Source organism: Sapajus apella, unplaced genomic scaffold, assembly GCF_009761245.1.
Source record: "Sapajus apella isolate SASKATOON/1434 unplaced genomic scaffold, GSC_monkey_1.0 scaffold2, whole genome shotgun sequence".
NCBI classification, from domain to species: Eukaryota; Metazoa; Chordata; class Mammalia; order Primates; family Cebidae; genus Sapajus; species Sapajus apella.
In genome coordinates, this window is record NW_022436942.1 from 71,361,981 (window position 1) to 71,376,385 (window position 14,405).

General features: G+C 49.2%; 1 protein-coding gene across 5 annotated transcripts in view; it reads left to right on the forward strand.

Moving 5' to 3' along the window:
* The window catches only part of TPCN1 (two pore segment channel 1), a 77,273-nt gene that overhangs the window by 39,820 nt on the left and 23,048 nt on the right, over positions 1–14,405 (forward strand). For 4 of the 5 annotated variants that reach the window (XM_032240490.1, XM_032240487.1, XM_032240501.1 and 1 more), the window contains exons 3-7: positions 3,124–3,248; positions 8,995–9,171; positions 10,661–10,774; positions 11,565–11,695; positions 12,620–12,708. In XM_032240490.1, coding sequence (XP_032096381.1) covers positions 3,124–3,248; positions 8,995–9,171; positions 10,661–10,774; positions 11,565–11,695; positions 12,620–12,708 — 636 coding nt within the window. The remainder of the gene's footprint in view (positions 1–3,123; positions 3,249–8,994; positions 9,172–10,660; positions 10,775–11,564; positions 11,696–12,619; positions 12,709–14,405) is intronic. The other variant, XM_032240506.1, reaches the window with a different exon arrangement.

Consider the following 14,405-nt stretch of genomic DNA (forward strand, 5'->3'; position numbering starts at 1 on the left):
TTTTTTTTTTGAGGCAGAGTCTCACTCTATAGGCCAAGCAGGAGTGCAGTGGTGGAGTCTCAGCTCACTGCAACCTTCGCCTCATGGGCTCAAGCAGTTCTCATGCCTCAGCCTCCCAACTAGCTGGGACTATAGGTATGTGCCACCATGCCCAGCTAATTTGTTGTATTTTAGTAGAGACAGGGCTTCACCATGTTGCCCAGGGTGCTCTCAAACTCTTGAGCTCAGGTGATCAGCCTGCCTTGGCCTCCCAAAGTGCTAGGATTACAGGCGTGAGCCATTGCACCTGGCCTATTATGATTATTGAGATGGGATCTTGCTCTGTCACCCAGGCTAGAGTACAGTAGCATGATCATAGCTCACTCTAGCCTTGACCTCTCAGCCTCAAGCAATCCTCCCGCCTCAACCTCCTGAGTAGCTGGGACTACAGGTGCAAGCTACCATGCCCAGCTAAATTTTATATATTTTTGTAGAGATGAGGTCTTACTATGTTACCCAGACTGGTCTTTGACTCCTGACCTCAAGTAAGTCATCCACTTTATTTGAAATAACCCAAAGCTAGAAACAATCTTAACTGTTCATCAACAGGTAAACGGATAAACTATTACTCAGCAAAGAAATAGAATGAACTGTTGCTACACAGTGCAAATGTGGATGAATTTTTAAATAATGCTAAGTGAAAGAAGCCAAGCAAAAATAATATATACTGTATGATTTCATTTATATAATACATCATGTAATAATATAATGCAGATTCATGTAATAGTCACAGAATGCAGATCAGTAATTGCCTGGGCATGGATGGGCAAGGAGGCACGGGAGGGTGATGGACATGTTATCTTGACTGTTATGATGATTTTGCAGATATGCACATACGTCACTCAAACTGTACACTTAAAATATATACAGTTTATTGTGTCACACCTTGGCGAAACTGTTTTTAAAAATCAGTAGGGTTGGCCAGGCATGGTGGCTCACACCTGTAATCCCAGCACTTTGGGAGGCCGAGGTGAGTAGATCACTTGAGGTTAGAGTTCAAGACCGGACTGGCCAACGTGGCAAAATGCCATGTCTACTAAATATACAAAAATTAGCAGTGCATGGTGGCAAGCGCCTCTAATCCCAGCTGCTCGGGAGACTGAGGCAAGAGAATTGCTTGAAAAGTTAAAGTGAGCTGAGATCACGACATTGCACTCCAGCCTAGGTGACAGAGTGAGACTCCATCTCAAAAAAAAGAAAGGAAAAGGGTGGAGTGGCTGGGCACAGTGGCTCATACCTGTAATTCCAGTACTTTGGAAGGCCAAGGCAGGAGGATTGCTTGATTCCAGGAGTTCGGGACCAGCCTGGACAACAGCAACAAAGACTCCATCTCTATAAAAATACAAAAATTAGCCAGGCATGGTGGTGCATGCCTGTAGTCCCAGCTGCTTGGGAGGCTGAAGCAGGAGGATCTCTTAAACTCAAGAGTTTAAGACTGCAGTGAGCCATGATCATGCCACTGTACTCCATTCTAGGTGACAAAGTGAGACCTTGTGTCTTGCGGGAAAAAAAAAAAAATCGGGGAGTTGGAGAAGTAAGTTGCATGTGGCTAAACCTGGTTGCTCTTGGCTGGCAGTTCAAGATCAGAAGGACCTTTTGCAACCCAGCAGCCCTTGAGCTATCCTCTGCATGGTTGTAAGCCTTACACATTTGCTTCCTGTGAACTGTGCAAATCCTAGTATTGGTTTGTTTTGTTTTTTGGAGATAGAGTCTTGCTCTCTTCCCCAGGCTGGAGTGCAGTGGCGAGATCTTGGCTCATTGCTACTTCTGCTTCCCAGGATCAAGCTATTATCATGCCTCAGTCTACTTAGTAGCTGGGATTACAGGCACCTGCCACCACACCTGGCTAATTTTTGTATTTTTAGTAGAGACAGGGTTTTGCCGTGTTGGCCAGGCTGGTCTTGAACTCCTGACCTCAGGTGATTCATGTCACCTGAGTGTGCTGGGATTATAGGTGTGAACCACCGTGCTTAGCCCAAAACATTAGATTCTTTACATTCCTTCAGGTGGATCATTTACAATGTGGATTTACAGATTTCTCTTTCAGATTTACTTCTTTCCAATCAATTCACAAACAAAGCGTCATTTCTTGGTGGCATTGTTTACTGTGTCAGCAGAGTCTCAGGATTATTGACAAACCAAACTCAGACTCAAACGGGATCTCTTTATCAGCTTGGATCTTGGAAGTTAAGGGGTAGATTTCAGGCACAGCGGGATTTCAGGAATGCAGCTGGTGTCAGCGTTATCTCTTGGTTATTGTTTTGTTCTCTGCTGATGTCCTTCTCAGGCCAGTTTCTCCCACGTGGTGGCAGAAGCAGCCGCCAGCAACAACAGGGAAAAAGCCCCTCCTTCCTAATTGCTCCGGGGACAGTTTCAAGTTCAGCTGTCACTGGCCGGACTTGGGTCAACAGCCATGCCGGAACCAATCCCTGGGCCGAAGGGAGACAAGGGGCTCATTGCCAGGCCCAGGTCACCTGCCCAGAGCCAGGGGTGGAGTCGGCCAGAGGCAGACAATGTGGACAGAGGGCAAGGGGAGGGTGTTCCCCAGACAGATGGCCCAGCTGGCCCAGCGTTGCTGGGAGAGGAGGGCGTGGCCACCAGCAGGGAAGAGCAACAGATGGCCCTGCACCCGGGGACAAATGCAGTTGTTTTTAATTTTTAACTAAGTAGAATATTAATATGCTTCCAAGAGTCAAGAGTATTCTAAAAGGATCCATCTTCCCTGTTCCTCATAGCCCTTGTAGGACAACCAATTTCACTGGCATCTCATTTTTCCTTCCTGTGTTTCTTTTGGTAAAGATAAGTCGATGTATTTATGTTTTCTTGTGTCCTCCCTTTCGTACACATTAGATAGCACACAATTTGTACTCTTTTGTACTTGCTTCTTTCACTTATCAAGAGAATGGAAAACATTTGTAACCAGCTGTGCTAATTCTTGCCACTATCAGTGCACAGACAGCATGGAGGTGGATTTGAAGATGACGGGATGTCTGTGTGAGCATAGGAAGCTGTTCTTCTGCTGAATGGTGTCTTTATACTCTTAATCCTGGGTGCCAAGTAAATCTCTCTCCTCTTCCACTGCAGATGGCGGCAGCTATGCCATCCATGACTCCCAGGTACCCAGTCTCAGCTCTGGGGGCGAGAGTTCCCCCTCCAGCCCCGCACACAACTGGGAGATGAATTACCAAGAGGCAGCAATCTACCTCCAGGTGAGTATCTCCAGTCAGGCCCTGGTGGTTCTCTGCACCTGGCGGTGGGGTGGGGCAGCCCAGGCTGTGTTAGGTGCCCAGAAATTCAGTTCCAGCATTGGTTCATGCTGCTGCTGCTCACGTGTGAGCTTCAGGTTCGTAAGATGGGGGGGCTGACCTGACTGTGCTCACAGGGGAAGACTGCTGTGCGCCGGCTTGTCTTGAGACCTCTGTTTGGGGCTGTGCCAACCCCCACAGTTATTCCCAGAGTCTGTCCATTTGGCCTTCCCTGCCATCCACCCTCTTCTCAGGGCACACCAAGAGGCCACGTTCTCAGGAGGGAGTTCTTCTTTACATACTGAATGATTTAGCTTTATTCTTGTTTAACTTGTTACTGCTTTCCTGTTTGCTATTTTAGGATTTTTCTTTCTTTGAAAAAAATATTTTCATGTGAAAGTAATACATGCTCATTATAATAAATTTAGATACAAGAGGACACCTAAGGCAGTCACTGTCAACGTTATTTTCTTTCAGTTTTAAAAAAATGTATATTAAGAATAATACATCTGTTTTCTAAAATAACTTTTAAAAGTCATACGGTATCTGCAATTTTATAGTCTTTTTTTTTTTTCCATAGCATACAGCTTAAGCATTTTTTTTGCTTTTTTTGGAGACAGTCTCACTTCATCACCCAGACTGGAGTTGGAGTGTAGTGGCTCAATCTCAGCTCACTGTAACCTCTGCCTCCCGGGTTCAAGCGGTTCTCCTGCCTCAGCCTCCTGAGTAGCTGGGACCACAGGCACGTGCCACCATGCCCAGCTAATTTTTGTATTTTTAGTAGAGATGGGGTTTCATGTTGCCAGACTGGTCTTCAACTCTTGACCTCAGGTGATCCGCCCATCTCAGCCTCCCAAAGTTCTGGGATTACAGGTATGAGCCACTACATCTGGCTATTTAAATAGCTTTAGATTATATCAGGTAAATTATCCTAACTGACTTAACCTGATAATCTTGAATATTTTCCCTTATTGTAAATTCTAATCAAAGGACAATCTATACTTAGCATCCCCACCCCCTTACATCTAGGATTATTTTGCTAGGAAAGTAAAAGAAATGGAAAATCTAAGAAATGGAATTAGTGGGTAGAAGGAATCAGCAATTTGTAGGGCCTTGGTGTTCAGCATGGAATCCTCTCCACAGGATGTACTGCCTCTTTACTGATGGCCCCACTGGTGGTGGCATTTTAATCTTTATCTTGCCAATCTTGTCACTGTAAGATTTCAGTTTCTGGGGTGCAGTGAGTAAGAGTTTGGAAGAGGAAATAGACGTTTTCTTAAATTCATCTGAATCATAATTTTCCCTAATCTTGCTTATCTGAAGCAGCTCTCCACTGCAAGTATTTGTTTTGTCATTTTAAAAAGATTTAGTGAAATTCAAGCCTGGGCAACATGGCAGAAACCCATCTCTGCAAAAAACACAAAAATTAGCCAGGCGTGGTCTGCGTGCCCTGTAGACCAGCTGCTTGCGGGACTGAGGTGAAGGGACCGGCCGAGTCCAGGAAGTTGAGGCTGCGGTGAGCCGTGTTTGTACCACTGCACTTCAGCCTGGGTGACAAAATGAGAGCCTGTCTCAAAAAAAGATTTAATGAAATGTAGACATTTATTTGATGGTTGCTCAATCATCCGTTTCTCATATGTTCATGCAGCATCATATACACCTAAACAATCACGTTTTGTTTCAAGTGAAGGCAACAGAAATGTTTTGTCACAAGCTCAGGAATATTGTCACAAGCTCAGGAATACCTGTTAATGACCTAGCAGGGTCACCCGTGTACATTGCCTTCTCCGAGGCTGGAGAAGAGCATGGGATAGGTCAGAACACAGACTCAGAGTGGTTGAAGCCCTAAGGATCCTGATCATTCCTTCCTGATCCTCTTTTTCTCAGCAGGTAGGACATTGGTAATGAAAATATGGGACTTTAAGGGGGCACCTGCTAATCTTGTAACAAGCCTCCAAGGCTGCAGTGATCACTTCCCACTTTACAGATGTGGCGACTGAGACTCAGGGGCCAAATGATGCCCAAGGCCACCCAGCTAGGGAGTTGCAGAGCTCCAGGTTTAAACTGTTTAGCCTCCAGATGATGTTCTTTATTCTGTGTGCTGTTGCATCATTTATAAACTGACCTTGTGCATCTCCTTGAAAATGGGCCGTGTGTTTGTGGGGAAAAAGCGGTTATGGAACAGCTGGTGGCGTATGATAATTTCAAACTGATGTCATATAGCAGCATAGGCATGTGAGTATGTGTGTGTACAGATACCCATGCATATCTGGGAAGTTGTTTAAAGATTAAAGGTGATTAGCTCTGGCTGATGGAATTTTTACTGCCTTGTAAGTCTATATTGTTTAAATTATTTTTACCAAAAATCCATCATTTTAAAAAAATTAAAGAAAAACTTGGATTTCTGTGAACAGCCATTGACAGCTATTCCTGGAGGATGAGATGGCCTGTTTTTCTTGAGACAGAATCTCACGGTGTTGCCCAGGCTGGAGTATAGTGATGAAATCTCGCTCACTGCAACTTCCTCCCAGGTTCAGGTGATTCTCCTGCCTCAGCCTCCCTGGTAGCTAGGATCACAGGCAGCTGCCACCATGCCTGGCAAATTTTTGTATGTTTAGTAGAGATGGGGTTTCACCATGTTGGTCAGGCTGGTCTCGAACTCCTGACCTTAAGTGATCTGCTTGCTTGGGTCTCCCAAGGTTTTGGGACTACAGGCGTGAACCACAGCGCCCAGCCCAAGATGGCCTTTCCCTTTGCACTCGTAGCTGGGCTGCAGGCCCTGTAGTGAGCCAGGTTGCTGGTATGTGAGGATAATTGACCCTTGCTGCTTTGAGGGTGCCTGGTGTCTGCAGTTTCCCCTCCTCCCACATTTTACCTCTTAACTCGCTTACCCGCTGGAGCCACGTGCTTAGCAGTCCTGGCGCCTTTGAAACAGTACTCATTTCTGTGTGGTCTTGGACCCCAGGGAGCAAAGAGTAAAGGCCTGGAAGTCACTACAACTGACCTTCCTTATTTTTCCAAATCTAATTTATGATCAGCATCCAGGAAATGGGGCCAGTGTTCTCTGGGTTTTCATCAGGATCCAGTGCCATGGGTAATATTTCCATCTGTTAGTGGAGACCTCATTCCCCCCGTCTCTTCTGGGACAATTCCTTTTTTTTTTTTCTTTTTGACACAGAGTCTTGCTCTGTCACCCAGGCTGGAGTGCAGTGGCGCAATCTTGGCTCACTGCAGCCTCCGCCTCCCAGGTTCCAGTGATTCTCCTGCCTTAGCCTCCCAAGTAGCTGTGATTACAGATGCCCACCACCACGCCTGGCTAATTTTTTTATTTTTAGTAGAGGTGGGGTTTCACCATGTTGGCCAGGCTTGTCTTGAACTCCTGACCTCAGGTGATCCACCTACCTTGGCCTCCCAAAGTGCTGGGATCACAGGCATGAGCCACCACGCCTGGCTTCTTCTGGGACAATTCCAAGTCCTAGAGTTAAAATTGAGCTCCCCATGTCATGGTTCTTGTAGCGAGACCTCTTCACTCCTGGCTATTTGTTGGAAGAAATTGCCCAAGAAGTACATTTTTTTTAGTTATTCAAACCAGACGCTTCTCAGGCCACTGTGTGTGGCCCCCTGCCCACCTGCCGCGGCCGTGGAGATGGTAGTGAAAACCACAGCCCTGTACAGAGCACAGAACAATGTTCAACTTACTATCTGTTGACTGCCAAGGTGCTCGCTCCCTTTGACATGCCTGCCTCTGCCAGGTTTGCTACCAAGTCTGTGGTTTGTCTTGATATTTTGCTAATGAGGGGAGCAATTTATCCAGCTTCAAGAAGTGACTCACTCACAGTCACTGCAAACTACAGGCAGGGACTTCCCCAGAATAAGTTTGTGAGAACGGGCCAGGCACAATGGCTTACACCTGTAATCCCATCACTTTGGAAGGCTGAGGTAGGCGGATCACTTGAGCTCAGGAGTTAGAGACCAGCCTGAGCAACAGAATGAAACACCATCTCTACTAAAAATACAAAAATTAGCTGCGTGTGGTGGCATGCACCTGTAGTTCTAGCTACTCAGGAGGCTGAGGCAAGAGAATTGCTTGAACGCAGGAGGCAGAGGTTGTAGCGAGCCGTGATCACACCACTGCACTCCAGCCTGGGCAACACAGCAAGACTCTGTCTAAAAAAAAAAAAAAAAAAAAAAATTACATAATGTATAAATATATGAAAATATCACATTGTACCCCATATACAATTATTATTTGTCAATTAAAATGAAGTAGGATATGAAGTAAGTAAACGTATAGTAATGTATAGTAGTGATACGCCACTGTGCAGATCTTGGCTCACTGCAACCTCCACCTCCCAGGTTCAAGTGATTCTCCTGCGTCAGCCTCCTGAGTAGCTGGGACTACAGGTGCCTGCCACTGTGCCTGGCTAATTTTTCTATTTTTAGTAGAGACGGGGTTTCACCTTTTTAGCCAGGCTGGGACTACTGGTGCCTGCCACAGTGCCTGGCTAATTTTTCTATTTTTAGTAGGGACGGGGTTTCACCTTTTTGGCCAGGCTGGTCTTGAACTCCTGACCTTAGATGATCCACCCGCCTCAGCCCCTCAAAGTGCTAGGATTACATGAGCCCCTGCGCCTGTTCTGGGTAGCTGTTGATGGGTGATAAAGGTCTGACTGGGCTGCTTTTTTTCTGGTAATATTCATGTGAGTTATGATAATAGAGAATACCTGTAGTGAGCTGACCATGTGGCAGACACCACCCTAAGTGCCTTACAAATGTCTTCACCTTTTCTCTTCACAATAGCCCTAGGAGGAATCACTAATGTTAGTGCCTTTGTCCTTGAAGAAGCTGAGCTCAAAGGTGAAGGAACCTTCCTGATGTTCCTCAGGGAAGGGGTAGGAAGCCAGGGCTCAGCTCATCTGGTTCCTCCCAGGCCCCTGAGCTCTTTACGCTCTGCTGGGCACTCCTAGAGGGAGAACTTGGCCTCTGAGGGGACTGCAGTTGCCTGTTTCTCTTTACCTCCTCTCGGGATCTTTTTTCTCTGTCTCTTTTTTTTTTTTTAAAGACTGGGTCTTGCTGTGTTGTCTAGGCTGGAGTGCAGGGATGCGATCTTGGCTCACTGCAGTCTTGACCTGCTGGGCTCAAGTGATCCTCCCATCTCAGCATCCCAAGTGGCTAGCACCACAGGCATATGCCAACATGTGTAGACAGGGTCTCACTATGTTGCCCAGGCTGGTCTCAAACTCATGGGCTCAAGTAATTCTCCTGCCTCGGCCTCCCAAAGTGCTGAGATTATGGGTATGAGCCACTGCACCTGGCCCCTCCCCTCTCCTTTTTCTTTTTTTTTAAAGAGATGGGGTCTTGCTGTGTTGCCCAGGCTAGACTTGAACTCGTGGCTCAAGGGATCGTCCTGTGTTGGCCTCTTGAGTAGCCGGGATGTCACCGCACCCAGCTGTCTCAGGACCTTTAGTCTTTGTTTCCTCCAAGTGGTTTTTAAGAAGCAGCAAGTCTCTTGAGCCCATCAGCAGGCAGGAGTGAGACTTGACCAGTGTGCAGTTTTGTGAAGACCATTTTGATTTTCCTGCATCTTCTGTCTCTGGCCTGAATCTCTCTCTGCCTGTCTGGAACCTACTTTCCTCCCCTGCCCGCCGCTTCTCTTTGGCGCTGGACAGGTCTCCAGGCTCACACACCCACGCTGCTCTCATCTTTTCAGGAAGGCGAGAACAATGACAAGTTCTTCACCCACCCCAAGGATGCCAAGGCGCTGGCGGCCTACCTCTTTGCACACAATCACCTCTTCTACCTGATGGAGCTGGCCACAGCCCTGCTGCTGCTGCTGCTCTCCCTGTGCGAGGCCCCCGCTGTCCCTGTGCTCCGGCTTGGCATCTACGTGAGTGCACATGCTTCTCACACCCGGGGGGGAGGCTGGGAGCCACAGCTTTCAGGACAAGCGACAGAACTCCAAAAAGGAACGTTCTGGGAGGGCAGACGCTGTGAACAGACTTAGAGAGACACGAGGCGGTCCTAGAGGCCTTGGGGGCAGAAATGCCTGGTGTCCCTGCTGGAGTGAATGGCCTTAACCCTGTCTCTCTGGGATTCTGACCTCCAGTAAATTCCAGGGAGGGGAAGTGTCCCATTGGCCAGTGCCCACACCTTGGCTCCGGGTGGGCAGGGCACCCAATGGACACTCCCACTGCTCTATCTCCAGCCTCAGAGGAGAAAGCAGTTGGATGTGGTCACTGTGGGAGGGGGAAGATGTTTCGTGGGCAGCTCCAGCCCCATAGATGTCCCCATGCCCAGGCCCAGCCATCATTCAGTGGGGGCCAGAGCAGGTGTGGAGCTGTGCTTGTTCCTTATCAAGGAGTGTGTAGGAGGCACAGAAGCAGGGAAGGAAGCTTGTGCCTGTTGAGTTAGGAAGCACCTATCCAGCCTGGCCGCCGAGGCCCTCCATGACTCAGTTTCCCTGTTTCTCCCTCTTCATGCCAGAAATTCACAGCTCCAGCCACTCTGCGTTCCTTCCTCTGCACGCCTCCCCCATGCCGTCCCATGTGCTGAAATCCCTCCGCCTGTCCCTTCACTCTGTCAGTTCCTGCTCTCCGGAATGTCCACAGGCCCTAGAACTCCCCATCCCCAGGAGGAGGAGCTCTCCTGAATCTGTTTCCCCGGGAGCCCTTGACTTCCCTGCTGGCAAGGTTTTCCAGCTGAGGGTTTTCCATGTCTTCTTGTTCTTTTATCCAGAATGGGGATTAGAGTTTTAGGGGCTGGTCTGTGCTTGACAGTCCTTGTTTCTTTGACTATCAGATTTTATTTCTTAAGCTTTCTTAGTGTCTTTTGTAGATCTTTTGTAAATTACATGAAATCCCTCTTATAACAAGGCTAGATATTAAATTTTATCTTGTTTTTCTTTTCTTTCTTTCTTTCTTTTTTTTCTTCGAGACTGAGTCTCCCTCTGTCACCCAGGCTGGAGTGCAGTGGCATGATCTCGGCTCACTGCAACCTCTGCCTCCTGGGCGCAAATGATTCTCCTGCCTCAGCCTCCCAAGTAGCTGGGATTACAGGTGCATGCCACCATGCCCAGCTAATTTGTTTTAAACTTAACTTGGCATGGTGGCATGCACTTTTGAACTTCAGGCTCCTTCCTGATTTTTCACTGTTTGCACCAGCATGTCAGTTTCACAGATACTGAGTTTTTGTTGAGTTGTTCTGGGGAGAGCCCTGTGACCAAGGCTGTGCCTTTCAGCATTCAGGGCCAGGTTTTGTAACCCTGATGTGTGTTGGGAGGATGTCCTGGGCACTCCCAGGTCCTGGGAGGGTCGGGCAAAAAGGAGTGGCTGTGGGCTGGGCTGGCCATGACGCATCCCCACACCCTTTGGTCTCAGGTCCACGCCACCCTGGAACTGTTCGCCCTGATGGTGGTAGTGTTTGAACTCTGCATGAAGTTACGCTGGCTGGGCCTGCACACCTTCATCCGGCATAAACGGACCATGGTCAAGGTGATGTGTCCGTCCCTCTGTCCCTCTCCTTGCAGCCTTTTCTCCCATGTCACCTTCAAACCTGTCTCTTTGGCACAATTCAGAATCCATGGACCCAGTCCATGCTCAGAGGTGTGATCTTAGGGTCCCTGTCCTGGCCATGCCCTCAGCCTTGCCAGTGCCCCGGATGCCTTGGTGATGCCAGCAGTAGCTAATGTAATGGAGTGTTTTGTACATGCCAGGCACTGGTGTAGTCACCTTGGAGAGACAGGTGCTGCTCTCTCTGTTTTACATTTATCCAGAGATGTGGGGTACACACCCAGCTTTGTCTGCCCCCTGCCCCTGGGCTCACCTTCCCTAGTGTTGTGTGTCTTCTCTCTGTGCCGCAGAAAGTGGCGTGAGTAGGAGCATGTTGGGGTGGCACTTTGTAGAGTGTGGAGCGTGTGTGCTGCTCTGGAAGAGTGTAGCCAAGTAAGCAGAGATGGAGAGGAGCTGCAGGCCCGATCCCTGGTGCGAGTGGGGACGGCTGATGGAGGGGCTGGCAGAGTGGCGGTTTTGCCTCCCCAGTGGATACCAGCAGTCAAGCTGCTTGGGGCCGTCCCCTTCATCTCATTCTCCTGGTACCACACATCTGGCCAGCAGCTGGAGTTTTCCTCTCCTGGGGCTGCCTGATGTGTGCAGAAAGTGTGAGAGAGGACTGGAGAGAGGGAAGGCCTCTTGAGGCCAGAGTAGGCGCTGCCTCTCCAGCCCCCTGTTCCAGGTAAGCAGGATGGTGGGTGGGCTGACGGTGCTCCATGCCTGCCGCCCGCAGACCTCAGTGCTGGTGGTGCAGTTTGTCGAGGCCATCGTGGTGTTGGTACGGCAGACGTCCCATGTGCGGGTGACCCGGGCACTGCGCTGCATCTTCCTGGTGGACTGTCGGTATTGCGGCGGCGTCCGGCGGTAAGGACTGGGTGGGAAGCTGGGAAGACAGTCGCTATCCTGGCGTGGCCTGACCTCTGGGCTGGTGGGGCAGGAGACTGTGAGTCAGTTAGTGATGAGGTGGACCCTGCGTGCTGATGGAGTACCGGCACACTCAGCCTCCCTCTGCCATCCCACCCACACGCAGGGAAGGCGGTATTCCTGCCGCAGTGTAGGCTTGCCGCCTCTGGGTCCAGGGCTCTTTCCCATCTTATCCGTAGCCTTCCAGAGCTGATTCCTCACTCTAAGCGTGTTATCTACCCAAATGCAGGCAGCTCAGCAGCGTTCACGTGACACAAGCAGGCTCTCCTGCCACCTCCACTGAGGCTGTAGGACTGAACTCAAACCGGACCAAGCCCTGACTAAAATTTATTTTGGAAGACTCAGTCTGGAAAATTCCTTGGCTGGGCTACTGTTGCTGAGAGTGGGCTTGCAATTCATTCTCTGTGCCCATCCTCAAAGCTAGAAACAGGACTCAGTGTCCTTGAAACAGGCCCGGGACTGAAACACACTCAGTGTCCCAGGGCTAACCCTAGGGCCTTGAAGTGTCTTCATGCCTTCCACATCCTGCTCTTGGAAACTGACCTTTGTGCCCAAGGCCATGTCATTGGCCTTCTGCTGTTTCCTTCCCCCCTGCAGGGCACTCGCCTCCTTGGGCTGTCACCAGGTAGAGGTGGCTATGTGCTACATCTGCCCCAGTTCTTCCCTGTCACCCACTGAGTGGGGGTCTTGAGCCACTTGCCGAAAAAAACGAAGCACAATGTCATACCAGGGTGCGACACGGTTTAGTATTTTGAGTCAGAAGCACTAGGTTCCCATCTCGACAAGGAGTCCCAGACGGCCCGCCCCAGCGGGCGCCTCCCCTGAGCCGGCCCCTCCCCTGAGCCGGCCCTTCTGTCTCCACAGCAACCTGCGGCAGATCTTCCAGTCCCTGCCGCCCTTCATGGACATCCTCCTGCTGCTGCTGTTCTTCATGATCATCTTCGCCATCCTTGGTGAGTTCCCACTTCCCGGGCCCAGGCACACTTGAAAAGCAAGTTCACGGTGGACGAAAAATTATTTTGGGCTGGGCACGGTGGCTCACACCTGTAATCCCAGCAGTTTGGGAGGCCAAGGTGGGCAGATCACCTAGGTCATTAGTTTGAGACCAGCCTGGCTAACACAGTGAAATCCAGTCTCTACAAAAATATAAAAATTAGCTGGACGTGATAGCATGCACCTGTAATCCCAGCTACTTGGGAGGCTGAGGCAGGAGAATCGCGGGAGGCGGAGGTTGCAGTGAGCTGAGATCGTGCCATTGCACTCCAGCCTGGGAAAAAAAAGAGTGAGTGAGACTCTGTCTAAAAAAAAAAAAAAAAAAAGAAAAGAAAAAGAAAAATTATGTTGACAGTGTCTTAGTCCTTTTGGGCTGCTGTAACAAAATGCCATAGACTGGGTGGCTTATAAACAACAGAAGTTGATTTCTGCCCATTCTGGAGGCTGTGAGATCTGGAAGACCAAGATCAAGGGCCAGCTGTGGGTGTCTGGTGAGGGCCTGTTTCCTGGTCCATAGATGGCACCTTCTGGCTACGGCCTCACGTGGTGGAAGGTGGAAGGCAGCTCTCTGGGCCTCTTTGTCCCGGGTTCAAGCTATTCTCCTGCTTCAGCTTCTCGAGTAGCTGGGATTATAGGCACCCACTACCACGCCAAGCTAATTTTTGTATTTTTAGTAAAGACAGCGTTTCACCATATTGGCCAGGCTGCCCTCGAACTCCTGACCTCAAGTGATCTGCCTGCCTCGGCCTCCCAAAGTGTTGGGATTACAGGCATGAGCCACTGCGCCTGGCCTCTGGTGCCTATTTTATATGGGCACTAATCCCATTCGGGAGGACTTCACACTCATGACCTCTTCACCTCCCACAGGCCTCACCTCCTGACGCCATCACCTTGGGGACTAGGATTTCAGTGTAGGAATTGGGGACAGGGGACACAAACATTCAGACCAGAGCAGGCAGTTTTAGAAATTCAGAAAGGTTTTAAAAGTAGGCCAGGCACGGTGGCCCATGCTGATTATCCCAGCACCTTGGGAAGCTGAGGCAGGCAGATTGCTTGAGTCCAGGAGTTCAAGACCAGCCTGGGCAAGACAGGGAAACCCCATCTCTAAAAAAAAATGCGGAAATTAGGTAGGCATGGTGGTGTGCACCTGTAGTGCCTCCTACTCGGGAGGTGAGGCAGGAGGATCGCCTGAGCATGGAGAGACAGATGTTGCAGGGAGTTGTGACAGCGCCACTGCATTCCAGCCTGGGCAACAGAGCAAGACTCTGTCTCAAAAATAAATAATAAATTAATAATAGTAACATGAACACCCATGGACCCCCATCCAGCTTAGGAAATGAAGTATTAAAAATAAAATGGAAGGCACGTTTGTAACCTTTGGTGATGGTGATTCCCGCTTTCCCCAAAGGCACCCCCTATCCTAAGCTTATTGTTCCCAGGCACGTCTTTCTACTTTACTTCATATTTACATTTCCCCAAGCAACCAAGAAATGATACTGCTTTCTTTGCATACTTAAACGACGTCTCTAAGTGGTTATATAATATGGATATCCTCTTCTACACATTGCTCTTTCGCTCAGCACTGTGTTTTTGAAATGTTGATACATGTAGATGCCGTTTATTCATTTTCACTGGAGCGGAGCAAGTATGCCAAAGC